Below are 18,679 nucleotides of genomic sequence, written 5' to 3'. Positions count from 1 at the left end.
CGAGCGTGCCCACGCGTACTCATTACCTCATTCTCGTTTCCCCTATTTTTTCTCATCTCTGTCATCGTACACGTTGTACCGTCTTTCTGAGGGATTTATTCGTTTTGCATTTTACACGAAGCCTGCGATCCCGCAAGTTTTTGGCGGGATTTCAGTTTCTGTTTTCACACTGAACGAATGTGGTATCTCGTAGGGTTACAATACACTTTTCACATTCTGGCAACACGTTAGGTATTCTTACTTATCTATATGGAGTGGGCTGTACTCCTTTGTAGTGCTTGGTATGCTTTTACGATGCGACTGCCCACGTTTTGCAGAATTTTTTGAGATGATGTCCACGTCGTTGTCCAAAAACAGTGTCATACCACAAGCATCATCCTCACGTTCCTGGATATCATCCATCTTCGATTTCATTTGGGACCAAGTGAGCCTGTTTCGCCTTCCAATTGTAAGTACACGCAGTCAGACTTCAGTAGAAAGGCTCTGGTCCTAATGTCTTTCGGAAAGTTGTGCAACGTTGCCATAAATACGTTGTATATATCTATCTTATCAGCTTCAACTGTTCGATTCCTTGCTTCAATGATGCCAATAATTTTGCATCAGTCGTATTAGAAAATTAACCATGTTCTGTAACCGCTAGCTTTGGTGACTTTGCATTGTTTTTTGTTTTATCTGCATTGAAATTAATTTTAAGATGGTAAATGTAAGTGTTGTGAATATAAATATTATATATATTTCTTAGCTAACAAAAGCTTGCATATATTATTGAACTATGAAGTACAATAAAAGAATAATATGTATAGCTTAGAAAAAATTTGTCTAAAATATTACTTAATGTTTATTTAAAATAAGATCTCGTGTACTAATTTAAAATATTTTAAATATTTTATTTAATATTTTTTAAAAATGTAGTGATTTGTTATATTTTCAGTAACATGGAACTGTATTATATGTATGTTATAATTTTATTATTATTATGACAATTAATTAACTTGATCACTACTCATTTTTGTAATATTCGTTTCTTTTTATATTTCATCTACATAGAATATACTAACAAAAAATATAAGTAGATTAAAGTAAAAGATTTAAAGCAGTAGTGAACATGTTAATGCTATTTATTATTGAACTTTTTTTTTTTTTATATATTTTATTGTTTTCCTTTTTCAGTGTACCTACTGTGACCCACTCCATTTTGTAAAAAATTATCACTTCTCATTGTTACTTATTATTATTTCACATTTCTAATAAACATTGTAATATTTGTTTCAGATGCCACGAAGCAGGAGGCGTCACCGTTCTCGCAGCCATTCCAGGGCACGCTCACATTCTACAGACTCTCTGCAGTATGAGCACAAAAGGCGACGCATTGATTATGACAGTCCACAGAGCAAAGGGACATACAGGTGAGTTTTATAAAAAAAAATATTTATAGTATAATATTCATGTCTATTTGGTCCTGACTGAGAGATATATGCTTTGATCCTTACCTTTAAACAATTTAGACTATTTAACATCTTTATGCACAACTATAAACTGTTTAAATTATGAATTATGTAACTTAACTCCTAAACATATACACTATAAAAGTTCTGTGATAAAATATCACAAAGATCCCATTGTTAAATATTCATTAAAACTATATCTTATAAGAAAAGATATTAAAAGAGTTATTTGTTGGGTCAGCGAACAGCTGTAGTAGCAAAATATAATACACAAGACTACTAAATGTAATACACAAGACTACTTGTTCAATACACACTAAAAAAGAAGAGCAACCTATTCAGGTAGTTTTTGCAAGGCTTGTCTAAAAAAAAGATTGAGAAATAAGAAGTGGGGAATAAGTAGAACTGCACGGGGAGAGACTAATGCCGCGAACGATCTCCCCCTCCTAGTATGAGTTGGCGATAGAAGTTCTCCATGAGATCTCTATGGCTGTCAGTCGCGGTCGGTGCGTTCGAGCTTCCACATCTTGCGGGATCTTCCACGGTCATACGTGCACGAACTTCAAGTAACCAGATTGTCATTGAAGCCTAGAACAGTTTAGAGAACATACGTGAGTGCTGACACGTGGATTTTATCCGAAATGATCTCGGGAAAGCGTTACTGCGCGAGAAATACAAACGAGTCGAAAGGGTCACGACTGATTGATCGTATGGCGTTGGAGAAACACTTTTTCCACTGCATGTAATCGCAAGTGGAAGAGTTGAATGTTAATAATCCACTGTGCAATTCGATCTCTCGTTAGTCATTGTTTAGGAACGAGAGAACCAATACAATAGAATTAGCTGTAAATGTAGAGGCAATGCGTCAGTATGTGAGCTAGCTCTCTAACAGTTGCCTGACTGTAATAACTTATCATTAACTTTTTGTGCTGACCTCGTAGTTTCCACGCTATATAGAAAAGTGGTTTCGTGCATCACTATGATTGATAATTTTCAGGGGTTCGTTATCTGGTCTTCGCGTCGCGAACAAACGTCGCTCTATTTGTTCACTAGTGGCAGTGTTTGATCAAATTATGGAACTTCCCTGTACATATGATTGCTGTTTTGTGTTTGCAACTTGCTTCGTAAACTAAAGCTGTTTGTCTAAAAGAGTGTCCAATGCTAATAAGTTCTCATTTATGAGACATACATAGTTCATTATCGAAGTTATTTCAAACGGTGTTATCAGGTTGGTTAGATTACTGCTAAAAATAAGTAGAGAATGTTTGCAATTAGGAAATTGCGTCCTTGGACACATTCGATGAAAAATGTGTTTAGTATTAGCATTTTATTGAATATTTCAGTCCTATAAATATGAGAAACTTTGATTCTATTGATTACCATTAGCCGAGTTAAGCCTCTGCAATTATGTTAGGCGGTATGTCAGGTGTTAGAAAGTGAGCCAGATGTTAGGTACAAGAAAAAGATATTTAACAGTATCAATCCTTCAGAAAGCATTCAGTTTGCGCAAGTGCGAGCAACTTTCCATTTATTGCTTTCATGGTTCAAGTAGGTGTTTCTTTAATTATTTAGAGCAATGAAACAGGTTTTACTGAACTATCAGGAATAATTCATTCACATAACGAGAACGAGGGTAAAGTATTTTAGACTTGAATACATTTTTTTATTCAGTTGATATGCATAAGTAATTGTTAAACTACATTAGTCACTTGAAGAGATTTTTTGATTACATAAGGTATCAAAACTAAGAAACTGTATGTATAGTAGAATTGTGATAGCATCGAAGCATTCGCAGAATATTTATCCCGCACAGCGCGAGTTCTTTCCTCGTACAGCGAGAGTTCAATTATTTTGAGCAGCCTGGCTGCTTCAAAGTGATCTGCTCAAAGAAAGGAACGAGCACACGATTGAATCCCAATCTTGGTGTCGATTTAGTTAGGCTGGCTCGCCAGCAATGCGGAAGGACTCTTCTCTGAAACGTGTCACGATGCAGCGGTGCGAGGATGAAGGTGTTTTACAGAAGTGGTAGCCGAGATCGCTTAATTAAAATGCCCTCAGAAGGCAATTGCCATCGTTCTTCGTAAGCGTTCTGACGCTGGAAAGTTTTATCGAGCCACGCGTGTCAGGAATTCTTTGTATAATTCTTCTATTATCTCCATAACTACGTTTTAATTAATCTCGAAGGGTTATTAAGACTATTTAAAAAATTAATTGCCACGTTCACTGTTGCATTTTAAACATTTTAAATTTCATCAGTTCCGTCGTGAAATTTAATGACTTCATACAAATGAAATATGTATGGAAACGTTCTTTATCTTGGAAGAAATTCATCTTTGGAGAATGCATTGAGAAATCACTTTATCCTGTTTTGAAGTGTTTTTACATGTGTAAATATTCTTGAGTTCATTGCCAGTATTGTTTTACATGTCTGATAGTATTGCTGAAGTTGATATTCTTGTTTTTGTGTCTGTTCTTGTTTTCAGTTCTAATTCCCCTGGTCTCTTTATTCTTAACTTTAAGGAACAATATTATTCTTATTTTTAGCTATTACAAATAAGGAAATTCGTAGCTTTTACCACAGTCACTACTACAGTTTCTAATTCTACAGGATATTCCTTCTTGTGTGTGTTATCTCGGTTTCCAAGAAATTAGAGGTTCATAAATCATCGTCTTCGGTTTCATTAAAAAAGTATTTGCCCTAGAAACTAAAAAAATGAAATGGATCCTCATTATATCTTTTCCACCTGTTCTATTCTTTAATAGAAAGTTCGTGAACTTTATACTTGAAAGGTGAACCTCATTACGTGACTACTTTATCGTATCTCACTGATACTAACTTTTCTCTTATTCGTGACATCTTTGGCAATAATATCATGCTCATAAAATATCCTTTAAGTAATAGCCACAAAGTTGAACTAGAAACAATATTGCTGAGTTGCAGGAGAAAAAATTTGCCGAATTAATTTCGCGGTTGATTAATCGTGCATTTCTCATGACCGCGAAACTGTGAAACATGCAACGCGCGGCTTTGTTTTGGCAATTAATTAAATTCCTAAGCTTTTCCTTGGTTGCCTCTGAGGTTGCATTAACGAACAGTGGTAATTTCTCCTTGGATTTACTTCCTGCTCGCGTCAGGTCGCTGATTAATTTCAATTCAACAACGATGTTAATGATAAATCAGCCAATTTCTCTACTACTCTTAAGCACTTGTTGCATTTGTGAAACGACAGTAATTTTTTACTTCGCTCGTTTTCCGGTTTCTTTAGAAAAACTCTTGATACTCATAGATTGATTTATGAAGAAAAATTTAAATATTAAAATAAATTATAACAGGTTCGAATGTAAATTGCACTTAGTATGTTTTTTGTTTTAGAACACTTTTTTTTCACGATCCTTTTTGGATATTTTTCGTTTATTGTTATTTACGATAATCTGCAGTGAACGATTAGAATTATTTTTATGCTAGGACAAATTTTAAAAATAGCTCAGGAATAGAAGCAACAAAATAGGGAAAATGTTACGTGATAAAAAAGCATTTTACAATTCAAACGGAAAGTATAAATTAAATTTTATACGTGCAAAGACTATAGTGCTTTTTAATTATCTTCAACTTCGTGAGTGTGTTCTCGTTAATCGACCTCATTATCGTCAGAATTAATTATGAATATGTGTACTATGCGATCAGTGATAACATCTTTGAAAAATCGCCTACACGTGATGAATCGTCTGACGAAATAATAAAAGCCATTATTATTTATCTATTCAAAAAATAAATCTCTTAATATGAAGATAAAAAATTTCTTTACTTTGTTACTGCACTTGTTCTTGGAATATTCTATTTATTTACCATTCTATTACTACTTCCTTTGTTATATTTACAAAGCGCAATTTCCTGGCGAAAGCATTTATTTATCATAACAAACGTCGTGCTGGTTCATTGTACTCCAATTGCTTTCCTTTCGCTTTGTTTCTCGACTTCGTCGATCGTTTGCCAATGCTCTACGCTTTTACGATCGATTCGTTTTCCATTCGATTGAATTTAAAACGCGCTCGAAGGGTGTTTCCTCTTGTTGTTTCCTCACGGTGAATCGTGAATCGCGTGGCGAATCCAACAACAGATTTAGCTCGGAGAAAACCGATCAAGCTTAGAATCTAGGTATGTAGGTCCAGCGATTGTTTATTTTCTCTCGTGTCGCTTTATTTGCGCATCCTCCCTGAGGGCTCGGTGAAGTTTCGATGAACCTTGGAAAGATAGAAAAACCGTGAAAGAATCACAGTGGAGAAAAAACAAGGTTCAGGGCTTTGGAAACATAGCTATGGATTATCAAAAGCTTTCAATCTCTGTAAATACAGAAAGTTGTTTTCGAATCCAGTTAAATGTCATTCGAATCTTAGAAATTTTTAGATTTTTCTAAATATGTAAAAATTTGGAAAAGTTTGTGAGTTATCATTTAGGAAAAATAGAGATCCAGCAGTCATACTAAGAAGTATTATTATTGAAATTAATGTACGTTGAGCCTTCCATGCATTGTCTATGCTTTTTTATATCTTACGTAGCTGTTAGCTCACTTTTTCTTGTTTGAATAATAAATGATAAACGACACGGTAAATAACTCTATTAGCAAGACACCGATTAACAGAAGACTCGGTCAGGCAGCTAAGTTTGCAAAGCGATGATCAAGCACGAACAAACTTGTTAAATTTCTGTTCGAAACAGTTTTTCGATCATTCGAGCACAGAATACCAGAAGTATTTAAGACACTCAAGGTTCTGACGTAGTTTTCTAGAAAGAAGTCCGAGGATACTTTTCGATCAACCAAATAGTTGAACGTTTTTCAGCTCGCATTGCATCGGAAGTTTGGAAAGAATGAATGTGTCTATATTTACGAGATCCAATTATAACGTGAACTAAAACGAGAGAGTTTACTTAAAATAAATGATGCATCGTTCTCTTCCATGATATGTCAGTGAAATGAGGGCTACGGGGATTTAAATATAGCCAGTAACTGAAAACGTTCCCTCCCGCGATAAACACGCGCGGATAGCGCTCGACATGACGCGTTCAGTCGCGAATCGAGAGGAATCGTCGGCGAATTGAACTTCGAGCAATATTTATTTGTATGGTCGTCATTCGAGTATCAGCGTTTGGCTAAGGGCAAAGATTACTTGATAAATCGGAGGGAAACGATGATACAGTGTGACACGTTGCACCAGCGATTACGAAACTGTTCAATTGTAATTCAGGTCAGAAGACGGACGGAAGTTAAAGGATGCCGGTCCTCTACGTCGCCCTCGCTTCCTGGATACCAAGGTACAGTACCTCTGAAACTCTCCTACGAACAGAGAAATAAAGATAGCAGAGTATCGCGTCGAACGAATACTCGCAGATATATGAATTGTAAAAGGTTTATAAAAGACAGTGGGCTACTAAAAGACACAGAAAAATGTATACACAGTGCACTGGTAATGATCACTAACCATAGATATAATTGTTGTATATTATTAGGATTTTACCATTATATAATTTTGATCTCGATTTATGGAACAATTTACAGTAGAATTTCTTCACTGTAAGTGCAGACTACTGACGTAGATGTGCACTTGTAACAGAATAGATAAGAGGAACATTCGACCGCCTCCACTTGTAACATTATTGGAACTCATAAAATCGGGACAAAGTCAATTGGTTTTTCAAGGTTACTGTTATGAGTCATGTCGAGTACAGTTTCTACTTTTATAGTCTTTTCTTTTTATGATATGGTATATTTCTTCTCTTCTATGTTATTTATTTATAGATTCACTAGCATAGATAAAAAACGAGGGGATGTGATCGTATGGAGGGGGTTCCTCAGCAACCTTGAACAGTCAATTGATTTTCTTCCAGCTGTAGCGGTTGAATGTACAACACATTCAGAAATCACCTAGTGGGCGAAATTTGTTGCGATGCGGATATTGAAACGCCCACGTCTCGATGATCATTGAGAATCAAGCCTGCATTTATACAATACATTTTATTCAAGGCTGATTTTACAGTGCACTCCGCGCGTTGCGAACAATCAATATTTTTCAGGATCACTTAAACAACGAAGTCATGAATGAATGTGCAAGCCAGGCAAGTAAGCAAGGCCTCAAAAATTGTTCTGCATAAGACCAACGAGGAATGATTATTATCAATAATAAGACAACATTGTTGAGTTTCACATCGTCATTGCCATTCATCTGGACAACAGCAAAAAATTACCTTACATTGTAATAGTGTGAAGATGACCAGGCAGAAATGATAGTAACGTAACACTAATAACTGGGAATAGCTACTTCGAAAGAGCTGAAGAGAGAAGCTAAAATTGGGGGATCGTTAAAAATGAGAAGGCGTCGAGCGAAAGCAGCGTGAAAATCGTCACACTCTTGGCGCCTCTTTTTTTAATGAGGCAAATTACCGAGAGAATTCGTAGAGGGTTGTTTGTTTCCTGCGACGATCCTCTTTTTGGCACGAGTAGGCCAGCACGGTGGAACGTGGGAGGCAGCGTTGCGGCTGAAGGGTGGTCTTTTGCGCATAATCCTATGACCTCTTTAGCACACAAGGATCCTTCGGAAAGGATACACTGTGTCCTATCAATTCCACGTTCACGCTGGAGTTTCGAAGGATTTTGGACGGTCTCCAACAGCCGAGAACCCGGCAGCTCCATCTGCGATTTTTCGCCAGTCCTTTGCCAGCGGTCGCATCCTTCGATCCGCGATCAGCCGCGTTACTGCAACACGCTCGTCATTGCTCTGTGATTTGCATCGAAAGTCACTTCCGAACGATACGATCGTGAAAGTTTCGCGCGCCTCGAGAGCTCGTGTCCGGTCTTCCATCGAGCTGCACAGTGCTCAAGAATCGATCTCGATTATCGCGATCCAGCGTTAATCGCCTATTCTAACCACGAGGATTATAAATGTTGAACGGCTGCATCGATACGCCTCAACATTTGTTTGTGGTCTGTATGTAGTTGATATTAATTGTAGTTTGGGATTGGTCGACATTGGTAAGTGTCTTATGAGGAAACAGAAGTAGGAGGCAGGAAAATGTTCAAGTTAGAAGATATAGTAGACATATTAAATATGATGATAGTAATGGGTTCGTTGTTGAAGTGTTTCAAGTTGCTTAAAGTTTTTATTAGAAATGGGTTAATTTTGTTGAGGCAATTTTTGTATTAGCAAAAATTCGTTTGGGTACTTATTGTAGAAAATATTTTATTTCTAGTTTTTCTAGGAATAAACTAGAGAAACATGTTCTCAAGTTTGTCATTTCAAAAATACTAGCCCTTGTTTCTGATACGTTCTTGTTACCATTGAGATATTGAATACATCCACCTACGTGTTTCATTTCTGTCTTGTTTTAGTTGAGTGAATGCATTGTTAATTGTTTCTACGAACTTCTATCGTAAATTGACTTTTGCATGTTACGATATCGTCGTAAACGAAAATCGTGCTTGCGTATTCTTCGTTTGAGAACATTCCTGACATTTACATATGAAATTGCACTATGTTCTGACACTTCGATGCTGATAAAAGTTGCTCAGTCATTAGAACCAACTATCTACGACGTAAAAAAGTAAACGTGGCTGAAATGAACGATATCGTTTAAAAATAATTTTGTAAAGTTCTCCCATAACATATTTTTCAATTGTCCATATCAGTATTATCAAGTTGCGATAGAATGTTGTGAAACAGTATTCCTGAATGCATGCTAGGTTCACTTTAATTATACCTTAGGTGTAAAACTTCGCAGACTCATATTTCTTGACATTTTTCCTAACTGCAACATAAAAAACACAGTAAAAAATATAACGTTGTTTGTGATCTATTCTGTATTTTCTGCTGTCGTCAGTGGGCGATGTTATTAGGACATGCAATTAGAAATCTCGATGACTTCCTTTGCGTGACTCACCGTGACACTGGTGGCGAATTTTCGATCCTTTTTCGTCTACTTCTTTATCGTACAAACAATTGTTATCTGCCATCACCTCGGCGAGTTAAAATTAAGAATGATGCAACATTGCTGAAAACTATGGGAACGTAGCCTTGCCTTAGATCCACTGTGCCATTAGAAATCTAGGGAATGCGCAAAGGTAACAGTGTACCCTTGAAATTCGGCTGTTCGACACGGGCCAGCCGATCGAGGTTGACTACAGAAGACCTCAACGAATACTCTGAAGTGAAATGGTCTATTTGAAGCCAGACAGCTTAAGTAGGTCAACTCACTGTTGCTCTAAAATACTCGTGTACATTTTGTGTGCAGCTCGTGGCCAGAGCCTGATTCTCTCAGTCAGTTCAACTTCAAATCAAATATGCTATATTAAGCATACAGGTTAATCTGCGCGATGGTAGATACAGTCGTGCCTTTCCTGTTCTCCTTTTCCTCCTCTTTTGTTTTGCATTGTATGTGTCTGTACGAGTGCTCAGGGTGGTCCAATCATTGTCACCTAAATAGGACTCGTGGGAGGTGGCAAATATTCTCACGATTCCACATGCATGACCTTCGCTACTTTTTTTGCTTACCTGAGGGTCGTTATAAGTAATTCGTGTCATTTGTATGTATAACGTTAAGACGGCCTTCGGTGGCCCAATATTCGCAGTTTCATTCACTCGATGAGCCTTTATCGTGTGATAAACAAAGGGACGTATGTGGCTCAAGATCATCTTTGTACACCAGAAGTACCCTTAAGTACACAAGGAGATGATTGTGATTAATAAAATAGAAACAAAATCGATTAAGAAGAGTGATAGATTCCTCTTAACTTTAGCTGAGTTGACCCTTTTTTGTCTTTTGTAGTTTGGAAGCTACTCGAGTTGTGGGAATCTATCGATCAGGCTGTAAAATGTTAAATCGTCTCTAAAATTATATCTATTACTAACAATAAATGTAGATGGAGAACTGTATTTATAATCAATACGAAACTCAGCGGAAGAATTTCTGCAGCAACACGACATCAGACTCACGAACACAGAACCAACAAAAACCTAGATTGTCCAAATAAAAAGAGTTGCTTATTAAAGGTTGAATTCTGCGTCATGCAGTTTTTGTGAAATTTATTATAAAAAAGGCAGCTACAATTACCACAATAATTAGTTGTTGTTTCAAGACATTTAATCGATTGAGATTTCTGACTTTTTCTAGCAATGGTACAAAGTATTATTCTGCGTCGAAAAAAATTAGAATTCTATCCTCATTTCACGCTGAATGGCTTCATTATCATCTCCGATAACATCATAAATAATGTATTGTGCGAGTCAGATGCTCGGGAAAGATATTATTATGCTAGCTACTCAATACGACTTTCATCTCTGATATTATGTTCGCTCTGAAATTATCCAGGAACGTGATTCTGCAGATGCTTTGGGCAGCGCGTTAGAAAAGCGCCAAGAGTTTATTCCTTTCCCCCTTTTTCATTGCGAAGTCATTGGAAGAGTCTAGTGAAAGTAAGATTATTTCCAGTAATTGTGCTAGGATTTCTAGCTTCGGTTTCACTGTCCAGCGTAGCAGAATCAGACACAGAGGAAGACATATGAACTCTTTAAACTACTTTCTCATAGAGTGTCCCTTGATTATATTCACAGCTGTAAAAGTGAAATAAACCTAAAATCTGATGAATAAAATTGTCGAGTAAGCTATGATTAGAAAGTACGATGAAAACTTGGCTATTTTCCATTTTTATGACATCCTAACGAAGGATGAGGAAGAACTAAATTTATCTGTTTTATAATCTCTGCACTTTAGATTTTCGATTTTCGACAGAAAACTACAATGCAAAGGAAAGAATACTAATAACTAAAACTTACCAATATTATTTACATATTCAGTGACAACAGTACCAACAAATAACTCCACAAATTGCATCGACCTGCATTCGTTTAACCACACCACGATTTTCTACACAAATTAAAAATACGATTCATCAGTCTCACAAGTGGACCTTCACTCTGAACCCAACAAATTAACATTTCCTACTTACAAGAATCTCAGAAAAGGTCAAGGTGCTTAATTACACTCAATCTGAGAGACCCAAGACAAATCTCATATCCAGCCCACCCACTTCCCTCAACCAATACACCCACAATAATACCAAATGCTATTTTCCAGTTCGAAGCTCAGCAGCTGAACCGATCCTCCAACTAACAATTCCCAATTTTCCAATTCCAGCGGAGAACGCGTGCTGAGGTCACGTCAGCACGACCGTGGCACAAGCCAGGAGCGACGGTACAAGCGGAGCCATCGTCGATCGCCGAGCAGTGGACGGCAAAACGGGCACCGTGATCGCGATCGTGACCGTCTAGCGCATCCGACCTCGTCCCGTCGCCCAAGGATCTACCGGCACCATGCCTCGTCGTCGGCGAGCCAGGATCGCCACCGCCATCGTTCGCCGTCCTCCAGAAGTCAGGTGAGTCTAAAGACGTCGAACATGGTTACCATAATACCCGTTGCATATTCCGGCCGTTTGTCTATTCGCCCAGACTTACACGCAAATATAAACTCGAGTAGCGGTAGAAAAGAAGGAAGGATAGTCTCGCAGGTCCTTGCAATTACCCCTGCCTCGTTCCCTGCAAGATCACGCATCGGCAGGTGCCACGGTACTCTATCGGTTACCATCTACCTTCGAAGGCTCGTCCTAACGTCTTCGTTAGCTGTCCCCTAGGACGAGGTAATTTTCGTGGTTCCTCGGTGAGCTGTTGAAAAGCCTCTCGCTTCTTTCTGTTGGTCGTTCGTGTTATTGCTCCATCCATCATCCGCGCCGCTCGGCGTGGAAAAAAATACTTGTCCACGGATATAGAACGGATGAATCATCCGAATGTAAACGGAGACTCGGGCGAGAAGTGTCCCGATATTAGCGTTCGCTGGTTATCTCTCGGAGCACAAGGATGTCCGTGTTTCCCCCACGACAGAGAGAGAGAGAGAGAGAGAAAGATCCCAGGCTTTTCGATACAATGGATCGCGCGGCGCGATATAAATACGCGGGTTCGGCTCGAGAGGAGAAACAGATCGATACGAAGGGGAGAATGAAGAGGAAAGAAAAAGAGCGCGCGGACGAAGAGGAGATCGGTACGCGCGAAGAGCGCGCGGGAATCAGTCTCTGGAGAAGGCCGCGACGCAACTAGCGCGACGCGTGTAACGTGTACCCGGAGCAAATGCCGATGATTCTTCTTTCTTACTCGGCGTCGGCTATTTTCGACTGGCGACTATTTTCGAGGGGGACTCGTCACGCGGTTTCGCCGCGGTTTTAGTGCGAGTTTGCGCCAGATGGCCAGCGCAACACCGTCCGCATCGTCGTCGTCGTCGGGAAACGCGCCGGCAGGGAAGCCGGCCCGCCGGAAGCTCAGACACGCGCGCAGACAGTTTCCTCCTCGACCGCCACTTCCGAGAGATCGCCAATCGATCGGTGAACTCTGACACAGCGATTGGTTCCTGTCTATCCAGCGAGGATAGGACCCTGAGCAGAGACTGGAGCATGAGCATCGATGGACAGTTCGGAATCAATCCTTCTTTCACAGTGAATACAGTGTGCGCATTGGAGAATTATTAAAAGCTTCCAGAGATCAGTCAGGATCAATCCAGAGAGAATCAAGAAGATTCTCAGAATATCTGTTCACTTGGAAGCATAGAGGATCGACGAGAGGAGAGATCCTTCTTACTGTCCTCGGTATTTATCACCACGAGGATCAAGGTAACTCGACGCAGTAGACGGTCGCTGTGTTTCGCTCGAAATCGCAGCACGATCGTCCCCGGCATCTGGTGACCCAGAATCGATCAACCTGGATTTAGAAATACGCGTTGCTTTTGGCAAGATGCGCCCGTGAGGAAGGTACAGCGTATCCTAGAACTCGAAATCGATTGGTGCACAGAGCACATCGTCACCCTGGATCACCCAGGAGGCTGGTGCGCGCGTGCAGCCGACGGTGGACCACCCTCGGCCGCGTCCTCGTCTTCTGCGACGATGTCTGGACAGGAGGTGAACTTGCTGATGCCGGGGAACCTGTCCTGGTGGCCCAGGCGAGACTGGGAGCCCTGGGTCCACCGCAACGCGCCTGAACCGATCAGAGAGTTCGACGCGAAGCTCGACGTCACGCCAGAGTCTAACGACACATCGCCTTCCGAGGTAGCACGAACGCAACGAGACGCTTCTCTAACTCTTCCTGTAAACCCCTGCGAGTGTGAATTACACGTAAACGCGTAACTGGCTTCTCGACGATCTCGTAGGATTAGTGAGTCCAGCCTTGGGTACGTTCTTCCTCTTCTGATTATCGCCAGCGTTGGGGAGTAGTGGGAGCCTTCGACCCTGGCCTCTTCAATGAATAGTTGCAAAGAGTTCCTAGAATTCGTGAGAGATTAGAGTATTGAGTTGCTAGAGAGTGATGGCTTTGATAAATATCTGGATACAGTGTACCCAAGCCTGGACTTACCTCGACACGCAGATCGCCTACGCATGTACCTGTTTCTGTTGGCCATTTGCCACAACACGGCAGCAACGGTGACACGAAACCAACTGGCTAACCGACAGCCGAGTGAGCGAGCGAGCGCTAGTTAGCCTAGGTACTCGGCTTAACATTTAAACGCGCCACAGTCGACCACCACGACTTCGCTCGCTCGTCTTACGAGGCAATCGTGGCGCACGCGTTTCACGCTTCTCGGTTATATTTGGCAGCGTCGTACGCGCGACCACGATAAATGCACGCGAACGCTGAGCGGAGAACATGGAGAGTGCAATGGATGCGCTGGGGTTACCAGCTTTTTCGGTTTCTTCTCTGTGCCTCGTTTTGCCTCTCCCTGGGTCTTTATGAGATCTTGAGGACGTGTGGGAACTCTGACCTCGAACCTGTTGACATGAAAATGATATTAGAGAAAATGTAGCGGGGTGGGTTAAAAGTTGAGAGTGGAGGACTTGAAATAATATTAGACGCTGAAGAAATTGCTGTTGAAACTGGTACGATGATTTTATATTTTGATCAGGAGACCCTGTGTTGGATGTTTGTGCATATTTCTGGTTTTATATTCTAATTGGAGAAGTGAAACTTAGAGATTTGTTTCACCCTCCGAATATTAGAAAGTTTAGCTTTCGATATTTTATACGGTTTTGCATGTTACAATTTCTTACATATGCATAAAAATCTACAGTCTAATAATTAGTTTGATCAGTATAGAAGATTAGAAACAGGTTCTTCTGACTTTTTTGTAAGAAATGACTATTTCAAAGGCACCTAATCAGGAATCATAATTGTTAATTGTGAATATGGAGATTAGGTTCTCAGGGATAGTTGTTCTACTTTTTTCACATATTCATGGTTTTAATTCCCTGTCTACAGTATTACAGTCCATTGACTTATCTCAGATTCATTTAGAGTCGAGTTTTATTGTCACATATTTATTACGCTATTTATTTTTTCTGGTACTTTAACACAATCTACTTTAACTCATAAAAATCAACCAATACGCAATAAGTAACTTTATATCGCCAACAAAAATATTCTTCATTTTATAGTTTATTGACACAATTTATACGAAGATAAAGTATAAATCGTCGTAACACAGCGACTACCAAATATTCAGAAAAAAGTGTTCTCTCAAAAATCGTTGGCTAAGCAGCTCAACCTTTTCCACTTAACATCATCAGAAGCAACATAACGTTACATAAACCATAGTTGAAAAGTCCTAACCTCTCTCAACAGCTTTCAACGATATGGAAAGCGGAACGAGGCGATACGCTTCCCTAATTCGAGGGGAAACGAGCTGGCCCGTTATCTCGAGCAAAATAACCGAGATAAAGATTGAACGTTAAACAGGGGATTAAGCTAAACCACAAAAGTGGGGAATCGATGTCAGAGGAGGAAAAAGAAACAGAGGAACGCAGCGATCAAAGTGCGAAATATTGTCAGTCATACGAACATATTTTCTCTCTCCCTTGCGTCTCATTTTCTTCGTTCAGCGCACATTAACAAACATGTCGACTGTCCACTGGAACGTGGTCCTATCAGTAGCCTCGAACTCGCTCAAGGCGACTCGCTGTCCAAAGCCTCTCCGTCTGGCTTTCGAGATGGAGAGCACTGTAACACGATCCTCTCGGCAGATCCGTTTAAATCCCGCGTCCCGTCAAAATCGATCGGATCTAAATCACTCTGACCAAGAAGCCGCGTGACGTACAACCCGAACACGACTTCGTCGCGCCAGGAAAATCTTCTCCTCCTCGAGTCCTCCCTCCGTGGGCGAGAGACGCGCGAACTACGTCGTTATTTTCTAGACCCCGTGTATTTATACCGATACACGAATTTTGTGGGAAATGTACGACGACGCGATCCGATATCGCTGAATTTGCGTAACCTTGAAGACAAACCGAGCTTTATTAATAGTAGCGCAGGAGTCCTCGAATACGCCCACCAATTCGCTGATGATCGAGTTCTACGGTTCTTCGGCCGAGCTTCCGGGCGGTCGTTCTAGCTTCGGAAGTGGTAGAGGTGCCCATTGGTCACCGTCGAGAGGTCGGTCGTTAAAAGAGAACGTTCTCGTTGATGTTTAACGCGGTGGTAAAAAAAGAAGCAAGGTTTTGCAGAATCTTCGAGTCGAGGCCTGATTTTTGTAGAATTTTTCGCTCGCTTTTGCTTTTAGAGTTGGGTCAGCGAGATTTGGAGAAATGGGATCTTTGGGTGGTCCATCGTTTCGAGTATCCAATTTGGATAAGAAATAATTCTTAACTCGTGTAGATATAAATTTAATTCAGAGTTCATGCTTTTCAATTTGTAAGTTAATTGTTCTGATGCGTAAGAGTTGGTACTTTGGTATCAACTGACGTCTGTACGGCGGCGACATCGCTCGGTTGCGTTGCTACGCGAGCTGAGGCGTTGCGTTTTTGTTTAAGAAACTAGCCAGAGTCGAATAAACGTACTGTTTCAGTTATTGAATGACCATTTGTTGCCACCTCCACCCATTGTGATATTGCTCTTTTAACGATGAAACAAGTGGGTATTGTAAATGATTCTCATTTCTCAAGTAATATGATCGGCGTGAGGAATACACGATGCGTCATTCTGGTCGTTTATTATAATGCTCACGTGTCCAAAATTTGATGAATGATGCTTCGTGAAGATGCAGCGATGTAAACACAGCGGGGGTGAAGTTATAGTGTCCCTGAGTACTTCCTACATCGTTCGAATGGATCTCGGGTTTATCTACATTTTACAGTTATTCTATTATAAGAATGACAATCCAAACCGCGACTAGATAGATAGACGTATAAATTACAAAAGTAGAAAAGTTTATATGAAATACTTGATTAGTACTTCGCAACACGATATTGGCAGGATATCAGATTTGGCAATACAGTAATAGAAGTAGGAAAATTTTATTCCTTTCGCTGCGGATGATGCCACAACAAAATTATTCATTTACAAAAAAAATACAGTAGGGGCTAAAAATTTGGAATCACTTTCTAACATTTATTAAAGATATACTATGTATCAAAGTACTTTTGGCTTGAAGTATAGTTTACTCAGTATAGTATAATTCTATGTTTCAGTAAGATAATTTTCCTTTTCTTTAATTTGCAAAATAAGTTCAATTTTTTGACCAATAGTATACATATCTATGTAAAGAAAATTGAAAAATTGATGCAAAAACCATCTCCTCCAGATTTACACCAGAATCCACACATATAGTCGTTTTTACTAAAGATTAGAGCTAGACTGTTTCTTGCACCGAGCCCTTCAAGTAGAAATCTACTTACAAACGTCTTGATGTACTCGTACGCCAAGTATCTTAAATATTCCTTCACATTTCTTCCATTTCGGTTTCCACTGGACTCCTCCGCCTGAACCCACGAAAAAGTGGCGTCGCAGCGAATGAATAACTCGACTCAGCATTCGATAACCTATCTCCTCCGTCAGTCACGACCAATTACTGTATTAATCGAATAACGACAGGTCACGACCCCGATTTCGAAAAACACCGCTATCCAGCAACACAGCGAACCATGCCGCCGCTATCAACCGAAGGCACAGTGTCGAGTCACGCGTCGTTTCGAAGGTCAGCGTCGAGAGGGTTAATCGCAGCAGTCCGTTCACGTCGTGGTGTAACATCGTCGAAAGCCAATCGCCCGTGTCCCGATTGAGTCTACGGTCGCGTTTCGATATTGGCCCGGTCTAATTGCGCGATGCATCTCTGTCGGCGTGTAGATCGGAATTTCATCGCGGGACGCACACCAGCGAGCTCTGCTCCCGTTCGAACGGTCCTGGCGCACCGGCGATTTCGTAATTTTCTATATGTGTCAAGGTGCGGAGAGAGAAGAGAAAGAAGAAGAAGAGAGAAGCACGCGCGCGAAAAGTCTCCGACGCAGAGGGCGGGAATCGCGTTTCCACCAAACGCGTGCACCGTAAACTGTGCACGAAGCGCTTCCCGGCGACCTCTCCATGCACCAGGAAGCGCAGCGTTGCCAAACCCGATCCTTAGAGCGTGCCGAACTTCACCGTTCCGAATAACCGAGGGACAAATTTACGTAATACCGTTCGCTCTTTCTTCCTCCCTTTTCTCTTTCTCTCTGTCGCCCCTGGGCTCTTTCGATTCCACCGTTCCTCCACCTCTCCGATGCCTTCCCCCCTGGGCTCTCTCCTCCTCCTTTGTTCGCACTTCGTCTTCTGTCCTGCTCGTCTCATCGCGAAGTGCCCCGTTTCGCGAGAGGAGGACGAGGGGAGGACCATTGGTCGTAGCGGAGCTCACCACCGCTCCTCGGTATTTTTAGTGCGACGAGAGTATTTGGCGGGGCGCACCGAATCGCCTCCTCGTCTTCGTGAACGGTCGACGTCGGCCGTCGTCTCCGTGACCGCCGTTGTGGTCGTGGTTTAGTGCCTTCGACGGCGTCCCTGTTGCGTGATCGACGTGTTCGCACCTCCTTAGTGGCGGTGGGTGGCGGTGGTGATGCACCCGCGGGAACAGGGCTCTGTCACTTCCGGCGACTCGGTGGATCGGTTGTTCGCGGTACCAAACCCTCGTCCCATCGCGGAGCGAAACGATCGGGCTCGGATGTGTCACGCTCTGAACGCTCGGCAAGGTCTGGCAGGACGACCTTGAGCGCGGTGCTGATCGAGGAAGAGTGGAGCTGTTTAGAATTGGTTCCTGGAGAGGGATGTATGCTGGGATATCTAAGTAGAAAAGCGAATCAGAAAGGAAATACTGGGCACCTTGAGGAATCACTTCGTCAGGTCTTCAGTATTCG

At 41.0% G+C, this 18,679-nt stretch overlaps 2 protein-coding genes across 7 annotated transcripts; both read right to left on the bottom strand.

Annotated features, from left to right (window-relative positions):
• Positions 1 to 1,936: 1,936 nt before the first annotated feature.
• LOC143182865 (uncharacterized) lies at positions 1,937 to 12,251 on the bottom strand. 6 transcript variants are annotated; one of them, XM_076384157.1, is made up of 5 exons: positions 11,441 to 11,600; positions 11,268 to 11,358; positions 9,987 to 10,147; positions 9,714 to 9,874; positions 9,503 to 9,637 (listed from the first exon to the last, which is right to left on the bottom strand). In XM_076384157.1, exons 2-4 carry the CDS (start codon positions 11,323 to 11,325, stop codon positions 9,797 to 9,799), a joined length of 297 nt encoding a protein of 98 aa, XP_076240272.1. In that variant the 5' UTR covers positions 11,326 to 11,358; positions 11,441 to 11,600; the 3' UTR covers positions 9,503 to 9,637; positions 9,714 to 9,796. The 6 variants fall into 6 exon arrangements, with proteins under 6 accessions (XP_076240270.1, XP_076240272.1, XP_076240273.1 ...); XM_076384158.1 differs by lacking the exon at positions 9,503 to 9,637 and having other exon boundaries at positions 9,773 to 9,910; XM_076384156.1 differs by lacking the exons at positions 9,503 to 9,637; positions 9,987 to 10,147 and adding an exon at positions 11,946 to 12,251 and having other exon boundaries at positions 9,852 to 9,986; positions 11,441 to 11,872.
• A 1,404-nt stretch (positions 12,252 to 13,655) lies between these two features.
• On the bottom strand, positions 13,656 to 17,546 carry LOC143183379 (uncharacterized). The gene is made up of 4 exons (XM_076384904.1): positions 17,399 to 17,546; positions 17,195 to 17,322; positions 13,884 to 14,296; positions 13,656 to 13,792 (listed from the first exon to the last, which is right to left on the bottom strand). Exons 1-3 carry the CDS (start codon positions 17,544 to 17,546, stop codon positions 14,030 to 14,032), a joined length of 543 nt encoding a protein of 180 aa, XP_076241019.1. The 3' UTR covers positions 13,656 to 13,792; positions 13,884 to 14,029.
• Between the last annotated feature and the right edge of the window lie 1,133 nt (positions 17,547 to 18,679).

This window comes from Calliopsis andreniformis, chromosome 9 (genome assembly GCF_051401765.1).
Source record: "Calliopsis andreniformis isolate RMS-2024a chromosome 9, iyCalAndr_principal, whole genome shotgun sequence".
NCBI lineage: Eukaryota > Metazoa > Arthropoda > Insecta > Hymenoptera > Andrenidae > Calliopsis > Calliopsis andreniformis.
Note: the sequence above shows the minus strand (reverse complement) of the source record. Positions and strands in the feature narration are given on the sequence as shown.